The sequence below is a fragment of the Synchiropus splendidus genome, chromosome 9 (genome assembly GCF_027744825.2).
Source record: "Synchiropus splendidus isolate RoL2022-P1 chromosome 9, RoL_Sspl_1.0, whole genome shotgun sequence".
In the NCBI taxonomy this organism is placed as follows: domain Eukaryota; kingdom Metazoa; phylum Chordata; class Actinopteri; order Syngnathiformes; family Callionymidae; genus Synchiropus; species Synchiropus splendidus.
The window spans coordinates 7036115-7062584 of NC_071342.1; the positions used below are offsets into that span (position 1 = coordinate 7036115).

Consider the following 26470-nt stretch of genomic DNA (forward strand, 5'->3'; position numbering starts at 1 on the left):
ACTTGATGTAGAAGGATGACAATTTCATAAAAACGGAAGATGTAACCCAATAAGGTGTGAAATCAGGTCATTATTTTGCATTAATAACACATCCTCCTTTGTATTTTCAGAACATAATTTAAAGCAGATAAATCCAGTTTGGTCAGGAACTAACAAGACCTTTGGTCCCTCTCATGATTCAGCACCCCAGTCCTAGAGAAACACCAACAAGGATGAAGAGACAAACAAAAACATTGAATTCAAACTGAAAGAAATAAAGAGAGATAATTCACGAAAGATGGGTATGACTTTCTAGGAGTAAAAACCCAAGTGTTTCAAGAGAAATAAGCACCAGTGGTGCCTAATTTTAAACAATTTTCTTCCTAGCAACTGACTGTGTCAAACAAAGCTAACATCACGTTGTAAAATATTTTCAACTTTCACCATCTGAAGAAAAGAAAACGGTGTTCCCAGTTAAGCTGTTAATCACAGCCAACTACAGATGAGACACAACAAAAGTGCTTCTTTACCCTGGTGCTAACAGTTGTCTTGTGCAAGCAACGTTCCACAGGGTTCACGGTAGATATATATTATGTATAATCGCTTTTCTCACAAAACGCCGGGACTTAAAAGTAAGTACCAAGCAGGCACAATGTGAATCTACACTTTTTAATGTTGCTGCACTGCATGAAAACAAAGTGCCACAGCAGAAGTGTCTGGTTTGATCCAGCGCGAATCCACATTCAGGGTGATGGCTCCGTCTTAGGGTATCAATGTGTTTTTTTTTTAACTCTTTAAAAGTGTAAAGCAAAGAAGCAATCAAAAATTAATGGGCAAAAACACCAGCAGGATGAATATTCAATCGAGAGGGTGTCAACATTAAGATCTGATAACCCTGTGATCATTAAAAAGAGGAAGTCGGTGGAGCGTTTACTCTTGTTGCAGACGACTGCCAGGGGGGTCCCGAGTTCTTTGTAAACTAAATGGCTGGAGAAAGATTAAACAACACTTCCATCATTGTAAATTCAGAACAAGACAAGTGGCAATGGCAGAAGTGAAACACAGCAATTATTCCCATTAAATCTTTCTAATCAGTCTCATTTTTTGGGGAGCCGATTCATTCGAAACTGATGCGCCTCGGTCTTTGGTGTAAAAGTGGATCAAGCCGTGTGTTTCAGTTCAGATCCATCATTAAACCCGCTCCCATATCAACAGCAATAAAACTTTCCGAGCCCCAGATTAACCTTGCAGACAGAGAAATACTGCTCTAGTATTCAGATCAATATTGTTCCCCGGGTTTGGAGGGAGAGCAGGGTACCCTCAAGGCCTTTGGATCTGCTTCTTCACTTGTGGGGGGAAAAGAGCACTACACAAGGCTTATCAATACTCAAATCCTGGTGTAGAAGAAGTGCCACAGAGAGGCGAGGATCGATTGAGCACACTGAGCTTTTCACAGCTGAAGCCCGAGTGGAGCAGCACTACTGACAAGTAATTGACACCGACAATCTGACTCTGGATCTGTATCAGGAGCTGAGGGCTCAGGCTCCCAGACTCCCCGACGAAAGGAAAGCAGTGTGTGTAAAACATGAAGCCGAGAGTTTCATACAGCCATCCAGAAGCGATGCCATTGGCTGATGCAATATTTAAAGTATATGGGGAAATGCACATTAAATATTTGCAGTAATTCTCAGTCGAAAATGATTTCTTTAGCACAATAATAATAAAAAAAGCGCTGAACAAATATGAGGATGGACAGGGGCTATTTCGCAGCAAAGGCGAGAGAAACATCTCGCAGGCTGCATTTCTGTACGCGCAGAGTCTCTGCCTCGCAGAGCACACCGGTGGTGCCCACAGCACTACATGGGCAGAGCTAAACGGGCTTTGATCAAAGGGTTTGATCAAAAGGAGACAAACCACTTGCCCTCTAGCCCTCCACTTGGTACACAGTGGATTCACAGGCAAAATGATGCAGCCCAGGTTTCCTGCAAGAATTAGAGATTTGTAGAGAGCATCGGCAGGAAAGGCGAAAGAATACAGGAACAAAAGGTGTAGGCTTAAAATGCTGCTGTAGGTAGATGTTTTTTTTCACTTTCTGCCTCTCTCTCTGGGAGTTGTTTATCTTCCAGCACAAAGACATGGACCTAATGCACATCTCCTCTACGAGTACATTCTTCCGAAATCACAACCAAAAGTAAGTTATTATTAGAGGTGAGACTTCATTTAAAAAAATAAATAAATTAGCAACTTCATAATGTTATAATACTGAATACCTTAATACAAAAACGATCACATTTCAGTAGAATCTGTCCACATTACCTTAAACATCAGGTTGCAAGTGTTTTTCTTTTTGGTTCTATCACTATCAGTGTGAAGTCATTTCATCTCCATCATGGATGTCACGACATCTGCACCGAAAAATCATTTATGATGTCATCATGATACGCCAATTTATTCATTTTTTACAAGATGCTATTTACATTTACACATCATGACCACTGTTACTACTCAGAATTTCACATCACGATCTAAAAATGTCAAAACCAAGCTAGGATTTCTCCGAAAAATCACACTGCTTGTTGTCAAGCTGCAGACCAGCAGCCGCAGACAGTGAGCCAGCCAAACACGTTGGTGGTCATTGGCGGCAATGCTTCCCTGTCAAGGAAAATGACAACCCAATAGCAGTTCGCAGCAAGTCCACCCACGGAGTTAGCCTCCGCGGGAAAAAAAGACTCTTTGCGTCAAATTACTGCACCGAATTCAAGCGCTACCATGAGGCTAACTGGAGAAAAGTGAAGGCAAAACCAATGCTAATGGAGTTTACTGCTTTGGACGAGCATCCGAGTTCTAATGTGGAAGACCGGAGGTTTCAGCAGCTGATAGCGCACATACACTCATTCCCTGGACATGTAGCCGATGAAAAGAGGAACAGTCTGTCAGGTTATAAGGCAACATTCTGGTATTTAACATGGTATGAGTGAAGTTTACATTGTGGGCTGCTCATTGAAAAGGGAAGCTAATGCCTTTTGCATTGTTTATTTGACATTTATTTTGCTTTTCAAGTTGCAATGTTTTCTGTACAGTGTTATTCAGTACTATAGTTAATAATGTAATTTAATACATTGGTGTAATTCATTAAAAAAAACACTTTAAAAAGACTTAAGTGATTTAGTTGTGAGAAAAAAAAGATTACAACAATCGGTCAATTGGTATCGGCCTGTTGGGACATTAAAAAACAAATCGTTACTTGTATTGGCTGAAAAAAATGACGATCCGTGCACCCCTCATAATGCATGTGGTGCACCTGGAATTGATGCACAGAAAAACATTCCCAGGTCATGACAGACTATGATTAATCTGGGTTATTTGCATCAATTAATACATTAATAATTGATTTTCCAGTACTTCATAAGTCAAAATAAACATGTAAAAGTCAAAGCCTTAGTGACTATTTTATTTTATTATATATATATTTTAAACAGTAAACGTTACATCAAGTATTTCCCAAGTATCATGCTTGGTTTATGAAACAACTAAAAGCGCACAAAAAAATATAATTTTGCCCAGAGAGTCCATTTAACCTGAGTCAAATTCCTGGAATGCAAATGCCAGGCTGAGGATGACTCAGATTCTGATTCTGATCAAGTAGTAGGGTGGAGGTTCGGCTCACTCCATGAATGCATTGCTGGGAGGGGGAATGCATTTGCTATGGTCGGTGACATTTACGCAGATTCAGGATTGACACGTTCTAAAAGTCACTTATGGAAACAGCATTGACCATCTACTCTGTTTCTCTTTGAATAACACAGGCTTAATTAAATATATACAATGATGAGACTCTTCAGAACATACCATAATTGTTTAGAGAACCGCTGGATAATGGAAAAAAAAAACAAACTCTCACGACTCATCAGTGTGCCGCAGCATATTTATACCAAAATGGCCCTGAATGACAGTGACCCACTGAACACCTCCATTAGGTAATGAGACTGCACAGCATACGCAAAAGTAGCAGGAAGATGCTTTTTGGTTTGCCTCTGGGTTTCAGGAAGAACTCCACAGCAAAAATGTGGGGCAACACTGTATATTGGGAACACATACCAACCATAAATAAAAAGAATGACTTGCTTATTCCTTGATGTTATTTAGAGTGAACTATTGGTGACAGTGGGAAACATAGTCAGGCAAATCAAGATGCTACAATGTACTTTCTAATCATCAATAACTGGCTGATATGCTGTTAGTACACATATGAATAAGTTGTTATACATGGCAATGTATCTTCCCTAAGTGTAACCAGATGTGGGGATTCAGCAGGAAGCTGCAATCCATCCACCAAGGAGTGTACATGTGGCCAGTTGCTCCAATGGCCAACTGCAGGCTGACAATATTCATAATACAAAATAATTTCATAGATCTAAAAAGAATTTTCTGCTGGCTCATGGGCATAATTCCAAACATGCGGAGGAATCAATTTTATCAGTCTTGGCTTCAGTTATCACGCTCTCATTTCACATAAAAACAACTGTATTTTATTGATTTAAGACGTTATAGAGTTTATTGTTTTCAGGTGTTTTAATGCATCTGTTAGTAACGATAATGTTATTCCTTTATCATATAATGATATTTTGAATTGAAGTGCAATTAGATCATATTCGCTGAAATAAAAGGCTATAAATATCTTTATTTTAAAATGGCTATAGGCCTCAACTGAAAGCGCAAAACTCAATCTAAAACCATTCTACATGTATGAGTGGAAACCGATCCTCTGATCGCTAGATAAGATAATCATTGAAAGTGAAGGACTTGAGGATTAAAATGACTTTAAACGACCACAACATTTCCTGTATAAACAGCTGATTAATTCACAAATCATTTGCGCTCAATATCTTTCAGTAAATGTGATGTCAAGTCATGTAATACCTGTCAGAATTCCAGAGGAAGGCAGCATCACTCTGCTGCCGCTTTCAGTTAATTGCTAATGTAAGAAAAAAAAAAATCCATCCCTGCATGACTAAATAAAAGTCAGTCAGAAAGAGGTCTGTCAATCACTGTCATTCACACTCACTGGGTTTCTCCTCATGGCCCCTCCCACTGCGCGCACCGCTTTGGGGTTTCCCGCCATCTCAGCAAGACGCTTGTAAGAGACCGTCTCCCCGAACTTGACGTCCCTCAGAAGAAGACGGAGCACTCGACTGGTGAACGAGTCTGAAGAGCAAAGCACAGGTCTCAAGTCATCGAAACAAAACAGACGTTAGAACTGTAATAACAAGCAGGAATTCCTTTTTAATATTCACTTAAGTATGTTTCCAAAATTACGCCTTTAAAGGCATAATAATTATGAGTATGAATCTCATCTGCTGTAGTGGATGGACACTAGCACCCACTTCACATCCAAGCCTTTGGTCACAGTGGACTGACATTGATGGTTTGAGGGTTGCAGATGAGCATGTGCTGATCATTTTTCAGTCGCGCGTCAAGATGATGTGTATCAAACCAGGACAAGTGTGCCAACAGGGTCTGGTGAATGATATGTTCACAATCTATTTGATATATGAAGCACAAGGTCAGTGAGCTTATTTTAGAAGGTACTGACCACTGCCAAACAAGAGAACAGAGTTCTGGCCGATGCATTATGAAGCCGGTGGTCATAATGTTATGGCAATCTTAGAGCAAAAAGCAATTCATTTAAATGAGCTCCTGAATGTAAACATGCTCTGTATAAGTGCTACAAGCAATGCTCTCCTACAGAAGGGAATCCATCCTGAATAACTAAGCAGGCGGAAGCGGACCAGTTTGACCTTAGAACGGCTAATAGCATGCTAGAGAGGATGATGTGAGAAAATTATTTCTGTGGCAGAAAAATCTAGGTTATGCTTTGAAAGGTCACAGCTAAAATTAAAAAAGTTGGCTCCTTCATTTAAAGGGATTAAGAGAGGCCAAAAAGACTGCAAATCTGCTCCAGATTTTTAATAATAATCATTTGAATGTTGCATACCATTTGTGGCAGCGGGATGACTTTGAGGTTAATCAGACCAATTTGTCCTTTTAATTGCTTTCTATTCAGAGTAGATTCATTATATCATCTTCGCTTAAATGGCGGAATTCTTCAAATCATGCACAGCTTAACCAACCACATTAACAGCTTTGATTTCATTAGCACTTTAGTGCTTCACTTGCATTATCTTCTTTTTTTTTTTTTTTTTTTCCTTGGGATTAGCAGCCGGTGACTGGAGAGGCATGTTTGTCTTGTTCCGATTGATAAAGTGTTTCGGAACCTTCAGACAGTGATGTAGCAAAGGAACAACACTTTTCAAGAAGGAGAACAATAGTCTCGTTATCACAAGGGGGTGAAATTCTTCTCGTATATACATGTACTCGGTCATGAAAATTCAATTAGTGATCTCCCATTCTCTCTCATTTCTATGGTCTAAGAGAGCACATGACAAGTGATCTATGTGAATTCCTTCTAAATTGGCATTGTGTGAAAACATGTCACACCCCTGTCTCACTTCTACAGAGTGAACATCCTTTGCTCCCCAGGCTCCCCCGCTACCTTATAGTCACTCTCCGCTACACAAAGCCACGCGAACAAGGCAATTTGCCTAAACTGGGGGGAATAAGTGTAAAACCTAAAGGGGATACATTTGATTGATGCGCACCCATGTGAGTTCTTTGTCTTGAACAAGGCCCGTAGGTACTGTTTAATAATTTTTCAGGTAATAATCATGCTGTCAACGAGATGACGGGCTCTTATGCAGACAGAGTCGTGTGTTATGAGGAGACACGACGCATCTTTTATGCATTATTCTGGTGGATAACTCTCAGATTTGGCCACACGATGTGCATATTGCTCCGTCACTGGTTTCCAAAACGCAAACACTGCTGACAAACAACGAGTCACTCCGTATTATATTATAAAAGTCTGAAGGTTTACCTTCAAAAGTGTTACAAATATTTGATCTGTGGAGACCAACAACTATTTGACAAACTATTTATAACAAAAGCAAACATATTGGGAAAAAAAGTTTTGTTTTGCAAATGTACTTTAACTTTAATGTTCTAGCAGTTATTTTATCGGTAAAGGAAAAAAAAAGTCAAACAAATAATAATAACAACAATAATAATATGATAATAATAATACATTTTTGCACAACATTTCGCCTAATATTAAGTATTGTTTTCCAACGTCTCGGCACTTCATGTTTCTGTCTGAAAAAAATGTGTAACTTTAAACAGAAAAACACAAAACCACTTTTGGTTTTGGTCATTTTTTTCTATTCATATTAACAACCTCTCCTCTCATTTCTCTCAAGGACCAAACAACCCAACCTGATGATTGAATCTTCGATCTCAGAATTGTGCTGAGCCAGGCCACTCCACTAACAGTCGATTTTTTTTTTCCATCTTCAAGATACCAAATCAAACGTCCAGGACCAAAACAAGTGCTCCTGCAGTCATCTGCCGGTCCAGAGGTTAAAGAACTTTGCCCTCATCAGTGTTACTGACAGAGACTTCATGTGGGTCACACGAGGTGACCGGCAGTGGTTTGGTGAGCAGTCCCCTAGCCCCATACTTCATAAAGAGCCTAATACGGTGTGTCTGCAGGTCAGGACCCTCTTTAGATGGGGCGCCGTGATGTCAATTGTTTAAATAAAAGTTGAGGGGAACCACTTACATGTTTACAGACATCCCATAATTATGTCACAGGTCATTACCTACCGTGAGGGGAGGTAATGGGAGCGCGGCAGAGGCGGGGACGGAGTGACCGCGAGAGTAAAATCGAACAGATTTACCGATTATGACGTTATTGACTTTTATGATTGATTTCCTCATTATTTTTGTGCATGGCACCAATTTAAGGAAAATAAAGAGAGAAACCATCAGTGGATCTAAGATTTAGGCCTCCAGATGATGGCCTCCTCAAATGTGCTTGTGAGAATAAAAAGACAATAGTGAAAATGCAGCTCCCTCATTATCCTTTGTCTCTAATGGGAGGGAAGACTTTGACTCCCAGTCAAAGTGTCTCTTGAGTCTTGAGCGATCCATACTTTTGAAGGCTGACGGGGTGCTGATGATTCTCTGATTATTCGATATTCTGAAAACGTTCATTTCCCTAATTCCTCTCCACATCACAGGGGCGAGTCCTGGTGAGTGTCTCATCTCGCCCTGCGCTGTGCACAGGGGGAGGTTCAGCCTCCTGCAGGAACACAGTCATTTGGGCTTTGAAGAGCGCCCTCCCCCCCTTCGCCGGGGCCCTTCCTCACAGATTCCCTGTGCCGCTTACCGAGACTAAGATCCTCTCGTCTGTTACATATGGATGTATAATTAATGAGATAAGAATATGCATCGTTTTAAGAAGGCACAGTGGTGTCTATGTTTTTCTGAGACGGTGAGCTCACACGCACGCGCGCGCGCGCAAACACATGCTCAGCGAGCGTGAAAAGCACCATTCCTTTACCTTTGACGGCCATGCCCGCGTGTGATGTCGCCCATATGACAATCAGCGCGACAGTATAGGAAACTGCACTTCAGATCCTTTTTCATGTCACCCCTGTTACTCGGGTACGCGGTGACAGCTAATATGAAAAGTGGCTTGTTTTGTCAGAAATGTGTAAATAAACATGGCAACACTTCAAGTGAAGGTCACAACTCAATATTACATGACAAGTGTAGCGAGAGCGCTGTCGCGTTCAGGTTCTCCCACAAGATATCTGAGCAAACAAAAGTTGGTTGTCACGGATTGTTACGACCTGATTAAACTTGTTTTTTTTTTTGTTTTTTTTTTCCCTCCGACTGGCAGCCAAGGCATGCGTAGATTGAGTATTTATAAACCGAAATCCTCAATATTTGCGGCTCAACAATCAGCAAAAAAAAAAAAAACAATTTCATCCCTCAAAAGACAAATACTCTTGTTGGCTACATTTAACATTTTTAAACTGGCATGGCCCGTGGTTCCTTCTTCTGAGAGCAATCCAAGACTAAACCCTGTATTTACTGAGCCCCAAAACAACAGGCGAGGGAGAGAGGTGGAACGCAGCACAATCACCTATTCAGATCAGGTACTAATGAAGAATTCCATCTATCCTGAAATTTAATTAAAACCCCAAAGACTTCAGATGAGATGCGATTTGAAAGAGCCTGGGGCTGGTACACAAGCACTTGGTGGCGAAGGGAATCACACTGAAAGTTGATATCGTAATTGGTCCTGATGTATTTCTGCATTGCCTTTGCGGGAGCGTGGGACTCGTAGCTGTATACAGGGTCTCGATGGAGTACCTGCTCATTGAAAATGCCATCACTCAAGCGCTGCAGATCTGCATGATATTACGGAGAAACTAAGGACTGATTGCCGCGGAAGAGAGGCACAATTGTTAAACGCATATATTAAAGTTATTTTTTTCCCCTCTGTAGGTGAGCTCCTGCGTCTAAATGAGCATTTCTGGAGATGACTGAAGAGGCAGCGCCGGCGTGATGAATGTCGGATTGTTTGTTTCCTGGCGAGCATAATGAACTCCTCGCTCGTCACCATTTGAAACCACACCGATTGTCCATATTTGAGGAGCTTTCATTTGACTCACTCCGGGTGAGTGGTCAAGCCAACAATAAGCTCATTCAAACTTTACCACCATTCACATGTTCTCATTAAAGGGGGGCGGGGAGGGGGGTAAGCTTCCTGTCTGAAAATGTCAAGAGTGGAATTCGATCAGTTTCAAAGAATGTGCCAAGAATCATGGAAAGGCTTGCCAAGACTAACACGCGTGGTAAGAGCTGCCACAGATTACTGAACCAAGTTACAGCTCTGTGTTCTCTTCACTCTCCTCCGCTGACCCGCTCCTTCACTTCTCCGCAGCCTCTCTCTCCCTCAGCCATAAAATACTTCATTATAGCACAGTGAGCCAGTGAGTGTAAGTGATGTAACTGACAATTAAGAGTGAAAGCCTGATCCCAGTCATGGCTCTGCAAATATTTATCCATGACAGACCTCCTTGCAGGGCGGGGTGGTGAAAAGAAGGGAGCTGGAGACTCCCAGTGGTCTGCGGCTCACTGAAGTACGCCTGGAGCCATTCAATGCAGCGCTGCAACTCGGGGCTCATTTCTGCCGGGCTATCGTTGACCACACAGCTCAGGGGGGCCTCGCCGCTCCTGTGAGGGATATAAGGAAGGATGGGGAGGAGAGGTGGGGATCAGAGGAGCGATCATAATGCGCAGTTCTTGGCTGAACAGGACTAAAATACGGCACAGGAGTGCAATAACGTGCCACCAGTGACACAGATGCAAGATGACATAATTTGCGGCGTGAAAGTAAAGTTGCTAATGAAGACGTGTTAAAAACTTATACAACTCTGCACTGCTCCACTTGACTGTGATAAAGGACGGAACTGTAAAACATAGTAAGTGGGTCATAAAGACGCAGGACGGATCGTGGTCAGCGTATCATATAATGAACCACTGAGGACCAAGAATATCAAAAAATGAATGTATAATAAGGTGTTTTATCACTCATTAAAAACTAGTTCTATAAAATGGCTTGTGCTCAGAAGTGCAAGACAGGCCAAGTCCAAGACCAAGACCAGGACTGAGACCAAACTAAACACAGAACAAACTACTAGTTGTTTCAATGAACATTTCAATTCTTGATTAAGTCACAGCTTGGTCTCAAAAACCCTGGTCTTGGACTCGGATGCTCCGGTCTCGACTACAACACCAGTAATGACTGATGAATTTTATAGTCAGATTTGTTTGTTTAATTTTATATATTTCGGCGTTAAATTACACCATAAACTTTTGCTCCAGCTAAATGTACTTTTTATACTCACAACACTAGTTCTTTTGTGGTACTATCCAGGGATCCGTCATTCATATGTTTAATTCAAGTACAAAATGACAGCAACGAGACAAAACATCCTCAGGTCAGATGGGCCAGCTCCAGCGATCTCTTTCAAACAATATTAGCAGACAGGGTATCAGAAAAAATATATTTAAAGGCCTCCAAGAAAAAGGGAAAAAAAAAAAGTTAAGAGCTCAGTGTTAACTTCAGTTTCAACTCTGCTTGGGTCTAGTTTATAGTTCATGACAAGAATAAATTGATTTTTTTTGGCCAGCGCTGCGCTGGCCGGCAAAAGGCAGCACTTGGACACGCATCTTAGCATGAATAGATGCTTGGAGGAATTTGCCGATGGTTGAGTTGGCATCACTTAACAGCTGAATTTCTCTCCGTTGCTGACCACCCCCCAGGTCATTGCAAGCAGACTGACCCATATTTGACACTTAAAGACCCTACTGGGAAGGTCTTCTCTTAGCATGTGCATTACTGCAAAGTGGACCTCAAGCTGTGATGTGGATCTAAAGCAGGCCGCCAATTCCATTAACTGCTGTACAGGACTTATAAATAAATAATCCCACCATTTAAGTGCCCTTTTTCAAAATTGGCTTATCCTGTATAGTATTAATAATAGACATTTACTTTGTTAAACACACAGACCGTCTCTCTCCTGCGCCGTGTAACAACTGGGCCCTAAAGTGTTTTTACACTTCTGCAGGTCACAGTCTGAGCGATGTTTTATATTGGACACGAGAAGCTGAGGTTTACTGGAGTGTTATGACTGAGGAGCTCGGTTTTCAGAGGACCGCTCTGCCTTGCTAGTTTGTGGCGGCGTGTGATGAAAATCTCCCGGGTGCCGTTTAACAGCAGGTGTAAATATAGTAAAAGGTGTAAATACTCTCATTTCTAAATAAACCACACAGCAGTTTATAGTTGAGTGGCGGAAATTCGGAAACCCACCAGCGGGCCCAGCGCTGAGACCCGCTCAAACAATGGCCATGGCTCATGGCAATCTCTGTCGGCATGGGTGAGTGCCCAGCCAGCCCCTACTTGTCATTGTCTCTCATTGCTCTACCCCTCCTCTCCCTCTTCATTTCCCCCTCTATTTCTCTATCCTCCCACTCCAGCTCTTTTGGCTCTCCACCACCTACACCCTGACACACACCCACCACCCCACCACCTCCTCTTTCTGCAAGGATCTTCAGGCCACTGTTCCTTCTCTGCACCCCCTCCAACACGCCTCCTCCCAGCATCACCACTTCTACCCTTCCACACCCCCTCTTTCTCTCTGAGAGGATGTTCCAGCCGCTGCACACTGACAGCTCGGGGATATTGTGTGTGGAAATGTTCCTGTTGGAGCCGCAGGCCCTTACAATCTACCGGACAAAGGCTAGAGCACCTTTGCTTAAGGCTCAGCACCTTTGACCTCCGGCTCACGCTTCAGACTTGTCACCGCGGCTAATTTTCCACTCCCCTCGGCCCCCGCCGTAACCGGCGAGCACGCTTTTAAAGGTGTTTTGAGTGATACAACATTGACAGTGGTAAAAGTTAATGCAATGCAGTACATGTTATGGCTGGTAAACAAGGCCGAAATAAATAAATAAAAAGAAGAACAACATCAGTCGAGGTGAAGTCTGTCACCTCTAGGTGCAATGGGGGATTGTTTTTAAAGAGCATGTGGGCCGCGAAAATGTAGCTTCTGTTCAGGCAACATTTCCAGTCACTTCGGTGAATCTCAAATCATCCCGCATGATTCTGCATCCAGGCTGCCACACGGAGACGGATTTTCAAAGATAAAAAGTGCAGCTCTTTAAACAACTTATTTAAAATATAAAATCAAACACTGCCATCATTTCAGGGGCCAGGTGGGCTTCACTACACCCCACCACTTGATCACGTACCTCAAGAAATGTGATGAATCCACATAGTGGAACAGTGATGATGATCCCAACCCAAAATATTAATTGCATTCAATATCGACTTACATAGTACACTGTAAATGTATAATGACATTGCAGGGCAGCCCAAAAACCTTGGCTCAGAAGGTTGAAAGCCGTAGGCAAGGTCCTTGGCACTCTATGCATTCCACCTTGTAAGTAGCTTTGGATACAAGCATCTGCTAAATGAAATGTAATGTCATTTAAATGTGTATTATGCACCTAGTTAGCCCAATGAGTTACACTGAGGGCTACGGGGTGGTTGGTTGGGGGATAGAATCCTGGGGAGGGATTACAAACCCAGATAACAGTGTTACTACTTTGGGCCCTTAGGCAAGGTCCTTTGTGCCTAGCTCATCAGAACCTGTTTTGGTTTCTATTCACAGTCAACGCTAGATATTCAATGACTTCATAAAAGATAAAGTTGTTCATTATAGCAGCAACGTGGTTCAAGATAAATAGCGATTTTATTCCTTCACAACAGCAACATGATTTGATTACATAGTGGATTTTACCTCCAAAAAGTGAGGAAACTTAATTCATTTTTAGCAGACGGCAACCATAGAAATATGCCACCAAATATAGATTCAACCATACGTGAGTGACAAAATATATGTGTCTATAATTACATAATTAATAAAGCTATTAATTCAAAATGCTTCAATCACCAGTGTAGAACTGACAATTAACTTTTAGAATCAACCTTATTTATATGTTTATAGTCCTAAGTAAAATCTGACATTCATGACAACACTCACATACAATCGCAGTAAAATAACAGTTAAAACACTTAAAAAAAAACTGAGACAGTGAAAATGAATAAATAAAATGTTCAGCTTGTTATGTAGCCTATAATTCAACAAATAAGGCTATAGGTATCGTCCACAAAAATCATATTCAGTGCTGTGTATGATGAGGGCAGGTTTTTAAATTCGGCCAAGAAAAGATGACAATCCATCATGATAACCCGACTGTCATTCAGGATTTCATCACAAGTATCGAAACAAGAAACTAATTCAGAAGTGGACGGGATTCGCTGCACTAAAAGATTATTTCCCTTGATAGATGATTTCAGAAAATTTCTAATATTGTGCTCCTGTCACAATCAATTTCCAATTACCATAAATCACTGCTCCGTAAAGTGGGAGTCATTTGGAGAGCTACCTTTATTTCTAAACTCTAATATGAGGAATGAATTGAGCGTTTATATAATGTTGAAGGTTATTTCATTCATCCCGGATAAAACAATTGAGGAGACAAAAAAAGGCTAGTCGTCAAGTTGTACAAATCTCTATTTCTACCAGCTCTATTTCTATCAAGTGCAGACGCAAAGTGAAACAGGTTAACCTCTGGATTTAATTGAAAAGAATCTGCTGAAGGGTGTAATGGTATATTGCAGGGAAACGGGGGGGAAAAAACTCAGAACTCATGCCTCCATCCTGTGAAGCGTGATGGCGCTCATCCGGACTCGATCGGCTGTCACTTTTGACACAGCCTGCCAGAGTTCTCCTTCACCGATCATGGGTAACACGGCGGGTCAGAGGATGAAATAGAAAAGGCCAAGAGCAGTCCAATATTTTCCTCAGCCTTATAACTTCAGATACTTAACTCAAAGACGTCAAAGACTCAGGAGAGCATGAAAAAAGCCTAAAATGACTGTCTAAAAAGGGGGAAAAAATACAGCATGTCTCTATGAATGTCAAGATCCTGATGGTCTCTGAACCAAAGGCTGTGATACAATTGTAAGCCGCTTGCTCAACGCAGCTCATTCAAGCATTTGAAGATCATTCAGATGCCTATGTAGTGACTGCAGCACCAAAGTGGAACGCTCTCGGAGCACTGAGAAAGAATCCAGTTATGTACAGAGGTGATGGATGTGAAAAACCTGTACTCTAGTGAGAAATTACTCCAAACAAAAAAAGAAAGAGCTTTTAAATTCATCACAGATTTGAAAAGTCATTGGTGACAATTTCATAGCAAGGAAGCTGTTTGTAAATCGAACAAACATGTTTCAAATTAAAGGGAAACTACATGAAATAAAGGAGCAACCCCTCAGCTCGGAAAGAAAAAAAACAACATGGACAGATTCCAGGACAATAAAATCATCAGTCATGCACGTCACAGTGAAGTCCAACTCTCAAACACTTGGAAAAATATTCCGCTTTCATAGGTCTACTCTAGAGTGTTTGTTTACATCAGGTTAAAAGGTTGTTATTTCAGTCTCTGAAAAATCCATGCAGCTCTCGCAATAAATCTCCAAGCAGCCTTTATCTCACTAAAGTATGAAGAATATCGTCAAATTATGCGTTTTGGAAAGCAAGCTTTAGTACTCAGTGTGAACTCAACCACTCTGATATGATAAAAACAGCTCTTCATTCTGGATAGTAAAGACAGCAATGGTAGAGCGCTGCTGATAGCTCGGAGAAAAACATGGTTTGTCAAAGAATTATTCTGTTATCTGTTGTTTAAGCGCAACACAGCACAGCTCTGCTTGCACAGATCTGTCTTGGAAACACATGAACTTAGTCTGGGAAATATTGATAATGACTCCCAACTTCACGACACACCAGCACAACTATTAGTTATAGAAAATGCTTACAGAACAAAAATACAAATAGTAATAACATTAAAAAAATAAACAAAAATAGAGAGAACACAAAAATAAATAAAATGTAAAAATCATTTCAAATAAAAAAATGAGTCAAGTCAATCACAATGCCAATAATAGGCACTATGCACAATGTTTATTAAATAAGCAAAACAAAAAGTGACACTAAAACGCTTCGACAGGGCAACTTGTAATTCAATTCAGTTGGAAAAGTATTGCGGGAAATGCATTTCACAGTGAGTCGCAGCGGCATTCCCACCACCCTTTGTTTCGCGGCGCATCTTTTGTTTGCCACTATTTCAAAAATAAAAACAACTGGGCCGGACAAACTGCTCTCTAGATATCTAACAGCTCTTATTAGCGAGTGTCCGCCGAAGAGGCTGCAACACTCAGTCCGACACATAAAGGTGGTGGTTGTAGGTGCAGGGGAGGCAACAAAGCACACAACAATTAGGTCTTCTCCCAGCTGGCCAGCCACAGGAGTCAGTAAAGGCATGTATTACCACCGCCTTAACTCTTACTCCATTATGTAGTGGATCCACAGCCGAAGCAGCAATGTTTATCTACAACAGACTACTGAGCAGTTTCAAATAGCGTTTTTAGGCTCTATTCTCAAGTGCCACAGTAAGAGATTCCAATTACCCGAATGGTAAAGAGCCAGTGAGAGAGGCATAAAGTACATTAGGGATCCCCTGTAACTGCAGGGACCTTTTATAGCCTCCGCTGAAGAGGGCCGGGAGACTGGGGGGACAGTGACCCTGCATGGATAGCCTCTGTCAGAATTTGACCACGTCAAGCACAAAGGCATTATGGGAATCTAGTGTCACCAAGTCCTAATTACTGTCTGTGTTCGGAGCAAATTACTGCCTTGTTCCTCTGATTAGCGAGGAGGCTAATCTTCACCTGTGTACGCCAGCACTGCTGAGGGCCCTTGAGTGTTAGCGCTTCGTCTTCTGTAATTTATTTTTAAATCAGTGCCCGCTCCCAGGAGTTTTGAGTGTTTTGTTGTGAACCGCTTACCATGATCCCCACCGCCGCCCCCTCACCCCTAAATCCTTGACTAAATCCTTGTTTGGTGCCGCAGGAAGATAAGCAAGAACAACACTTGGGCATAATTGACTCGTACTCCTCTCCAAGATGTCAGAGCGGAATCATCTCTCTGCATATTGCCCTGCTATGTCACACATTGTACACTTCTGCGTGTTGCAGATATAGAATCCAATCAAGTTCCAAAACAAACTACCGCAGCGCCGGGAAAAAGTTCCCCGTCCACAGCGTGGGGGGGGATGAAAAACTGCTTTTAGCATCATCTCCACGGTCTTCACCCGGGAGGTCCCGTTTTAGAAACCACAACATGTGCAGATTTTCATCAGAGTGAACGCTCGTCTGTGTGGGGCGGTTTACAGGTAGTGTGTTACACAGGTGTTGGTTTACACAGGAAATGGCACATGCAGCCTGATTGGGACGATCCCGGGAGAGGGGCGCATAAACATAGAGCACAGATGGGTCCAAGGGCCAGTGGGAGCAGCACCTTAATGAATACGCAGCTGAGTACTACACTTCACAACATGCAAAACAATATTGCAGGAGAAAAAATAGCACAAAAATTGTCAGAATATCATTACACTATGAATTATTCATACACTATCTAAAGAGACTTCATCAAAAGTCCCCCTTTTTTTTTTTTTGCTTAACTGATGATTCCATTCACCATCTCAAGAGAAGTGCGTTTGTATGACAAAGCATTTTGGTTACGAATGTAAGCAGTTTATTCTCAGTCTTAAAATAATAATTTATGCTGATTAGAATTATGCAGAAAAAAAAAAAAAAAGTGTGAGTGGAGTTATAATAGTTGTCGAAACACACGTCGGAGTGAGAGCATGTCATGTAAACAGAACAAATTTACCATACTATTCAGCGTGAACCGGGACATTGATTCACAGCACTACATGAGTGTGAGAAGTCGGGGTGGGGGAAAAAAAAAAAAAAAGATAAATGCATCACCTCAGATATTTCACACTCGCGTCGGTAGTGTGTAAAAAGCTGTTGTGACAGCTTGGGTATTAGGGCTGGATAGATGGAAAATGTCTGGCTGCTTATGAATGCCAATGTGGAGGGGTGACGGCTTTGACACGAAAACACTCCACCTCCGAACAATTAGGCTGTTCTCAGGCCCCATCCACTGTTGTCAGTGATAATGGAAAGCTGTGAGGATAACTGGTGATAAACAGACTTTAACACCCTCCTCCTGAAGAGCGCTGCAGTCCTGCAGTCCTCTCATATGCTTAACTAATCATGACCATGGCCGGCAAAATCATACAAAAGACTAATTACTGTTGTACTTCACTTGAGTCTCAAAGGCCTCTTATATAAGGACTTGGGGGTTCTCTTGCCTCCTTTCTCCTCTTGATGGGTATTTTTTTTTTTAGGCTCGCACTAGACAAAAGCGTTTAAAAAATGGTGATTGCTTTCATCCGCTTTAATTACATTCAGAAATGGCATTTCTGCCACATAATACAGGCCTATTGTTTCAGAATTATCTGGCGTGGGGAGGAAAATCTACAATATTTGACCACGCTCCCGAGCTACAGCGCCTCTTGAAATTGAAATGTGCTGGCGAAATGCAAAATAAAAAGCCCGCCTTTGCTGCTGATACACGGGAAGCTCCTTGGCTTCCTCCAGAATGCCATTATTATGCATATCCAGGTAGAAAGTTAATTAACCCAAAGCTTAAGCTAATTATGGTAGCAGAATGCTATCAACCAAACGCTTTCAGTCAGACAGCTGTCCAGAATTTCATTTGCTAATCATTTGTCTTTTGCAGGAGCATATGGTACATTTCCCCGCTATCACAGCAACAACAAACAGATGAAAATCATTAACTAAAAACAATGTGAAGAATCAGACGCAGATTTATGTGGCTTTGTGGCACGGGGAGCCAAAAATAAAGAAATAAATAAAAAGGACGGATTTATGGTCTGGTAAGTGTGAAGATAAATTTTGGTGTTAGCCACTTAGGATTTTCGGCAGATCACATGACCCAGGGTGTGCAGGGAATTCAGATGCACAAATGCATTGTTTGTATCTATATGCAAATGAGGAGGAATGTTTATCCATGTAAAATTAATTGCAATATTCTATAGGAGCATATTCATGGAGCTTGTTCTGAACAATTTTTAAAGAGCTAAAAAAAAAGACGAAATCCCACGGCTCGGAATTAAATCAATTATTTTTCTGAGCAACGCGGCGCGCTTTATTTTTCTTCTTTTTTTTCCATAAAAACATATCAGAGAAGCTGTTAAAGAGTGATTGATATCAGCATTGCCGCGCGACATTATCAGGCAATAAAGGCTACTCAGGTTCTAATGCAACATGTCATACACAGGCTCCGGCAGTACATTTCTATTGAGGACCTCACAAGCTAAATTGCTTTTTTCCTGCTCCCCCACATCTCAGACGGCTTGACAGACAAATTGATCAAAGCATTGTAAAATAATATGCCCACAAAATGTCTCGGGGCAGGAGTCCAGGCCTTTTTCTCCCCATTTTTCACCTTAATAATAATAAAAAAAAAAAAAAAGCTGCATGATTTTCTCAGTGTTACGTGTCTGTGTGAAGGAGCCAAGAAGAATCATAATTCAGATAGCAGCAATCTTCTGTACACAAAACAGGACTCATTTTTCTCATAAATACCAGGGCCATGCTAAATACTGGAAAACAGGGGAAGCTGGTTACAAAGGGGAGGGGGGGGACTTGTGCAAAGGGCCCCAACAGGGGTTGTTGTGATGTAATGAATTTGTTCATCTGATGGTGCCTTCAGGGCTGTCGTTAGACTGGCAGAGGAGGTTGATTTCAGGAAATGTTCCTAAGATCAGTTAGGAAGCGAAAGGGGCTTGGGACGTTTCTATTAGAAAGAGCTGACGGTCACGGTGCGTAAGCAATACTTCAAGGGCGTTTACGTCGCCATAATGGGCTTTATCAATAACTATCTATCAATGCCACGGCTGCTCTTGTTGCAGTCCCAGCAGATCGACGACATCTGTGATTTCTGGATTGTTTATTAAGGAGGCGTTTAATTGCGCCGGCGTATATCACTTTGCTGTGATGGCTCTTCATTTTTTTTGCATAAAATGTATTTTATCCGGCTGTTTTAATCTCTTCACGCTGAAACATTACATTTATTTTGTCATTTATATTGTATATTTTATTTCAACACTGACAATATTAGTTCAGTTTAATGTCCTTTAATGTGTTTATTTCAAGGTCCTATTTATCAAAGTCCACTATTGTTGTCAGGTCTTCACTTGAGTTATGGTTGTTTGGATTATCGTTTCCCAAACGTCTAATAAATATATAACATAGCATTTCTGCATAATGTCCTCATGATCCAGAAAAAATATATGTGATTTAAAAGCAACTCAATAAAGTCCGGGGTCAAAGTTTGTGAAACCCGACTTTTCTCTGGCATAAAAAAAAGATTTTTTTAGTCGAATCCAGCTCTCTCACACGCTTAAGTAATTCTGTGTTTCACCTTAAATATGACAATAACTGCAACTACAAAAGATGACTATGGTGCTCAGTATATGGATGAGTTTTTTTTTTGCACTTTGGGGTGGATACCAGGTGACCAGCATGTGTGTGACCAAGTGCAGGGGATGAAGTGGACGCACTTTTCTGGCCTTAGCAGTTACTCCTCTCTCACGACTGCCATGATGTCAAGTGGAGCTCTGACTCGTGGCAGCGGATCTGTGGAGGCATCTTTCCCCTGACAACTCATTTTGACCACGTTCAACTGTTTTCATTTTGCTCTCCAAATCCAATCAAAAGATGGATATGTTGAACTACGGCTTGAACTTTAAATGTTAATATCCATAACGTTTCTTTTGTTGGGAACATTTCCACAAGCCCAACATTAATAAAGGAGAATGAATGAGATTCAAACTGGAAAAAAAATCAGGATAGAAGAACAACAACTGTCGTTTCGCTCACCGGGTATCTAAACTAATGTGTCTGCTTTCAAATAATAAAATGTGATTAATTGTGATGAATTTCTAATGCAACCTTAATTAGATCATTGTTTTGATAGAGTTTCACCCTTAATATGAACCCAATAAACAAGTCTAAAACAGAATAATAAACAACACAAACGTTGGTTAAATCTCAAGATATTGCTGCAGTTCTACACATCCTAATTTTATAGATCTATAAGAATCTTCCTGGAAATAATCTGTCGAATAAATGCTGAACATCCCTGGCACAGAGCGCCTTTCAGGTTCTGCATGGATGTCATCCACTTCCATTACCCAAAACGTGGACTTGGAGATCATTTATCAGCCTGACTCCATAAGCCTGACCCACACAACATCCAAAGCTGGAAAGAGCCTTGTTTAGTATGTCATAAATAAATCAATGGAAATGGCTGATCTGAACTATTACACCAACACGCCGGCTTTTGTGAGATCTACATGTAAAGCCGGTTGGAAAGATAAGCCTATATTTTGTCACTTTATCTCGCCTCCCTTAATGCCTGTTTACATTGTGTTACTTCATATATCTGGGCTGGCTCTGGTTTGCAAGCGCTCTGACAATAACATGTGATTCCGGCGGCTGTGATAAAATCTCGACATTTTGTTCAATGATTTCAAGCTCACACCTTAGAGAACATACAGCAGCGAGACAGAAGCCTCGCTTATGACCGACATAGCAAATGATATTACGCTGAGAAATGATCTAGTGATGCGAATCATTAAATTCATTTGCATATTACCACTGAACCTGAACACACAAATTAAACCCTGTTCACAAGGAGACGGGGAAAGGTGCTCGCACATGGTTACAGGACATCTTCCATAATCAAAATTCCTTATTATTAATTTCCTCACTTCAACTCATTAACAACAAGTGGAATGCTTTTTTATTGCATGATGAATTTTAGGAAATGGCAGATAGACAGTTGAGAGGGGAAACGCATGTCGAGGCGTAATATACAAGGTCATTAATGAGTTTCCATAAATTAGAATTTAAACATACATTTTCAAATGCGTAACTTCCTATCTGGCTGCATTTGGAAATGGTTTAATTTCCCAAACCATTCAAGTTTATCAAATGTGAATCTAGCATACATGGGTATTTAATTTCGATCCAATCAAACCGAATCTGTCTAGTAGCATGTGGACCTGTGGAAATACGGAATAACTACTTATTAATGCTGGATTTAATCAGTTTCAGCCGCTTCAGTAAGGCTGTCAACACTTTGAGGAATGGATAAGAAGGGACGGGAAAGCAATCACATATTACATTTCAGAGTGTCGGTTGACACTCCGAACCTCGACATTCAACTCAGAGGAAACATAAATAAACAGGAGAGAACAGTCGGCCGCGCTCCCTGTGGCCTTCGCTGACCCTACAGACATTTGCTCTAATCAAGTCCCTGGTGGGTAATAAACAAGTTATTTTTCAGAAATTTCAAATATACTGCCGGAAGAATCACAACCACATGCCATCAGAAATCTAATTTCAAGCCCAACTGTATTCTAGTGCCCCTCATATTTCTAGTGCCGGCTCATATTTGCCCAACTTTCTCCTGGATATTTCTTGTGGGATCTACAAAAATGCCCTGCTTCCAATGAGGAATGGTGGCACTCCATCACAGGAGTGGATTCTGTCTGCCTGTAAATTTCACACCTTTGTTTATCACGTCACCAGCCCGCTGTTGTACAGTACCTTTCAGCAGGTGCGACATCCATTAGGATCTGGATGGTGTGCACACCATTCTCACATCCACTGACTTGGATCTTCCCCAGGGGGCTCAGCAATGAGATGGTCTTCTGAGTGCACCGACTCTCCCTCTGCTTCTTCATCTCGCTGCCCTGCTAAGGAAGCACAAATTACAGCGCCTTCATTGACATATTCATGTGGCAACTTTCACAATTTCCCACACATATTTGCATTGAATGATCTATTGAAACCGGGGCAGCCCACCAACAGATGATGACATACAAATTTGAACACCTTGCCTCCAAACAATGTCATGATGTGACTTGATCCCTGCATTACTAGCCAATATATCTTTTGTGCATGGGAAGGAATACGCCTATCTAACCAATAAATCGCCCATTTTTTCCCCTCTTTCTGTTCTATATATCACATAAATGAGAAAAACAATGCAGTCTGTTCCCTTGTCTGGTGGGGGATTCCCAAGATAGCTCGACATTATTTTCAATCCGTCATTTTTGGTTGATGGCCGGGATGTTTTTCTAGCATTAAATTTGTTCCTTAGGGTGCAACTCCGATGGGATTCTGGTTTCCAGCCCTTAACAACAGCAAAAACGTGCAGCTTTTCTGACGACTGAGATGGATACTGGCAATAACCAGACAGCAGTTCCTTTTTTATTTTTACTTTGAGGGAAGGAGTGATGATTGACTATGTTATATGTGAGTTTTTGAGAGATGGGGGTTATAATAAATAAAGGTCACATTGATTGGAAGAGTTTCAACCACCTTTCTTTTTCTAGAACCTTCATCTATATCTATCCATCTATTATATATATATATATATATATATATATATATACATATATATATGGCTTATTCATCCAGTAACTTGTAACTTCAGATCAATTAAACCTCTAAAAGTGAGGTTTTGGAGTATTGGCGGTCTATCCATCCTGTAGCTGTCAAACTGCGCCCAAAACATTCCTCATAATCACTGCTTAGTTTGGTGTTTTCTATAATATCACATTTGTATCAGGCTAAAAATGGGTATGTGAAATGATTAATCCCGAGAGACATCTTCTTTTGGAGCTATTGTAATCAAAAATGCATGTCACTTAGTATTAAAAATATAATGGTTTAGAATTAATACGTACATTTTGTGTTATTATTTTGACCGTGCTTTGCTCCCAACTTGGATGATAGATTCCAAAAACAGACGTGTGATATATAAATTGCGTTATGATGTATGTTCTTGTTACATAATCGTGTCAAACTTGAGGCTCGTTTTCAAGATGAAAGAGTCATATCCGTGGTATTGCTCTGATATTTTGATGCAGGCATCGATGTGTCATCAACAATGGATTATACTACTTGATGACATTTAAGTCAGTTCACGAGAACATTGCATATATTGTTGTGCTAAGTTTGACAGGCATCATGACTGATATTTCCATCATGACTAAACAAAGGTTAACGGACAAACGGATGCATATTTCACAAACACACATATACACAGACACACACATCATGGTACACAATCGCAAATGCGTCTTCCAAAACTTTCTTGTCTTTACTCTTGCACTTCTCATTGTATTCATCGGGGGCTTTGCCTGAGCTGACAGTACAATCGAGTTACTCTTTGAGACAAAACAATAGTCAAGTGCACTGTAGATGAGCAGACTCTCTGCCTTTAGCCAATCTGCTAATAGACCCCTAGTAACAATAATGAACTTTTGCAATAATGTCCTCAGCTAATAGTCTGCGCTGATTAAAAATAATTCCGCTATCTTCCGAGCATTTGCTGAGCTCTCCACGTTGACTAGAAGGACGCACAGCAGACAATAAACAGCTTGTGTTGTCTGAAAAATCACTGGCAGTTTCATCATGCTCGTCAATCACCAGACTCGTTTCTCATTAAGCTGGTTCATAGTCAAACCTGCGTGATTAATTGAGTAGAAAGTGCTCTCCGGCTGTGCAGGTGTGAGGACGCAACACGTGTATAGTTATTTTTGGTGGAGGATTACCATATTGCGGAGTTTAACACTCATTTGCTAAGCGGTACCTACGTGCGGATGGTGTATGCTAAAGGCAATAGTCGGGTAAAAAGGAACGACTTGAGTATGACCTGCATTCGTAAGACTTCATTTTATCGTGTGTACATGTGTGGAATGGAAACAGACTCTTACAGACATGCTCTCAGTTCCCGCTGACGTCCACTTCGTACATACAAAAACAAACGTGACATGCGGCTGACTTCCTGTTTCTGGTAGGCGCGTGGGCAAGTCGGCCAATCGTGGAAGGGCAGATTCAATTCGCAAAAGGAGATTGGTTGAGAGGAAGATAAACCCCGCCCACCACTCCTGACAGACACCAACCGGGCTGACGGAGTTGGGGTCGAAAGTTTGTCATTTTTTTATGAATATATTACGAATGAATGCTGTTTACAAACCATATCCCCCACAGACGTCCTTTGACTGCAAAAGGCAATTATTAAATACCGAATACGTGTTAAAGTGGAGCCATCCATGCAGATAAAGTACTGTTTAAGGCAGTCTTAAGTCATACGTTGTGTTGAACAATCGGGGACGTATTACAGTGTGCGGCATCAATCATGTATTGTTTAAAAGTGCCTCTTGTCTTCGGCTTCTTTCATATCATTTCTTCAGCTCTCTGCATGCCTCCGTTTGGAATGTGCGGGCCAGAGTGGGCCACAGGCCCACACCCCATCTCAGTGGTGATGGTGGGAGCGGGGGAGAAAACGCCACCCCTGCAGAGACCATTTTGAAATCTGTGAGGATTTCCGTGCCATCTGGACCCGCTGCCAGTCTGCCCCAGATAGTAAGGGTTGGCAACGGTACCCGACGGTGCAATATGGCTCTCTCTTTAATGAACTACTAACTGTCCCCCGTTTTAATTGATGTGACATTTGAGCCATTTATCTCTGACATTTCAATGAAGGATGATTCTCAGCCTTGCCATTTACTTTTTGTGCTATTTTCTAAGAGCCATTTGCATTTTCCTGCTCGAAAACCTGCTTTTTGTCTCTCATTAGCTAATTAGAGAGATACATGCACAATTAATAAAAATGAACATTACCCAGTTTGATATATACGCCTGACTAGGGACCATCAGGAAAACACTGCCTTCCCAATGTTCACCAGGAGTGGTGTGAAAGGGGCACCTGTGGCAAAAGGTGGCTTCCGAAGAGCCCTGTGACCTTTTGCCACATACCGACATGCAGCCTCCAGTGTGGGGCAACTGATGTTCCCAGCATGGGGAGACTCAAGCTCAATTAATCAGCATATGATTGCAGTGAGCAGCCCCCTCTGCTGGATTCTCTGAGCCACACTGATTCATTGGCTGCTGCTCTTGGCGGCCAGATCATTAACATACAAAATATGAATTCCATTTTCAAAAGATTATTTTATCGATTGTAAATATTGAAGCTGACCGAGATTTTTTTTTATTCAACAATGAGGGGTCAAAATAAACTCTCAAATACCAGGGTGTTGCACAACAATGAGGCGCAATAATGGTGCCAAACTCAATTGTTTTCCATCCCATTTTTAAATCTCGTAAAGATATCCTTTAAAAACACGGATGACGACTGTTCCTTTGATTGTGAGTGGCATCGCTGCCAAGGTGTGGTGCCCTGTCTGTGTTGGCAGCAGGGCTGATATCTTTTGTTTGAGCTCCGCTTCCTGTTCGGCTTCCCTCACTATGTTTGTTTGTGTCAGGTGTTGATGGAATTATATGCCGCACCGCTTCCTTTTTAGTGTACAGCACCAGATGTTTGCGGGAATAACAACCTTAACCTTTTTGTCGCGAGGACAGAGATTGTTTATTAGCGGCTTTGTTCATCCGGCACTGTTTGATTGTCGCGGCTCCGTCATATAGACTGGCTGTCTCTTGCTCCCTTTTCCTGTGTTCGCAGTCTCCCTCTCATGTTGGCGTGGGAGGAGTTGAAGTCATTTACGGTATCAGATATTCTCTTGGAGAGCAGGAAAGTCCTGACAGACTCAACAATCACCATCCTCTTACACACTGTTGTGTGTGTGAGCGTGCATTTTAATCAGCTGAAATGGCTCTCTGGGCCTCACGTCGAGGAGGTCTGGCTGCCTTTCTCCTCGTGTACATTCCATGTTCATTCATTTTCACCTGGGTCTACCGTGGCGCTATCACCAGTAGATTATAGGGCAGGTATCCACTGGATGTTTTTAGTTCTAACCACCACTGCACGGTGCCCTAGTGTCCCTAAATCAAGCGATCAAGCCCCGATGAGATGTCATTCGTCCCTCCTTTATAACACACTTTGTTATCGCACTCCTCTCTAAAGAGTCAGCCTGATCATCGTGTGAGAAACGCCGGAGCCACAACGACGTGACAAATTTCCCGTGTAGCCTCCAGTGT

At 41.6% G+C, this 26470-nt stretch overlaps 1 protein-coding gene across 6 annotated transcripts in view; it reads right to left on the minus strand.

Annotated features, from left to right (window-relative positions):
* Nucleotides 1–24321, minus strand: part of mgmt (O-6-methylguanine-DNA methyltransferase) — a 36676-nt gene extending 12355 nt beyond the window's left edge. For 2 of the 6 annotated variants that reach the window (XM_053874704.1, XM_053874708.1), the window contains exons 1-4: nucleotides 24247–24321; nucleotides 22070–22218; nucleotides 9962–10122; nucleotides 5045–5184 (exon numbers count right to left, since the gene is read on the minus strand). In XM_053874704.1, the coding sequence (XP_053730679.1) occupies nucleotides 5045–5184; nucleotides 9962–10122; nucleotides 22070–22218; nucleotides 24247–24252 (456 nt within the window). In that variant the 5' untranslated portion in view covers nucleotides 24253–24321. Of the gene's footprint in view, nucleotides 1–4700; nucleotides 4991–5044; nucleotides 5185–9961; nucleotides 10123–22069; nucleotides 22219–24246 lie in introns of those variants that run through there. The other 4 variants (XM_053874709.1, XM_053874706.1, XM_053874707.1 and 1 more) reach the window with 4 other exon arrangements.
* Between the last annotated feature and the right edge of the window lie 2149 nt (nucleotides 24322–26470).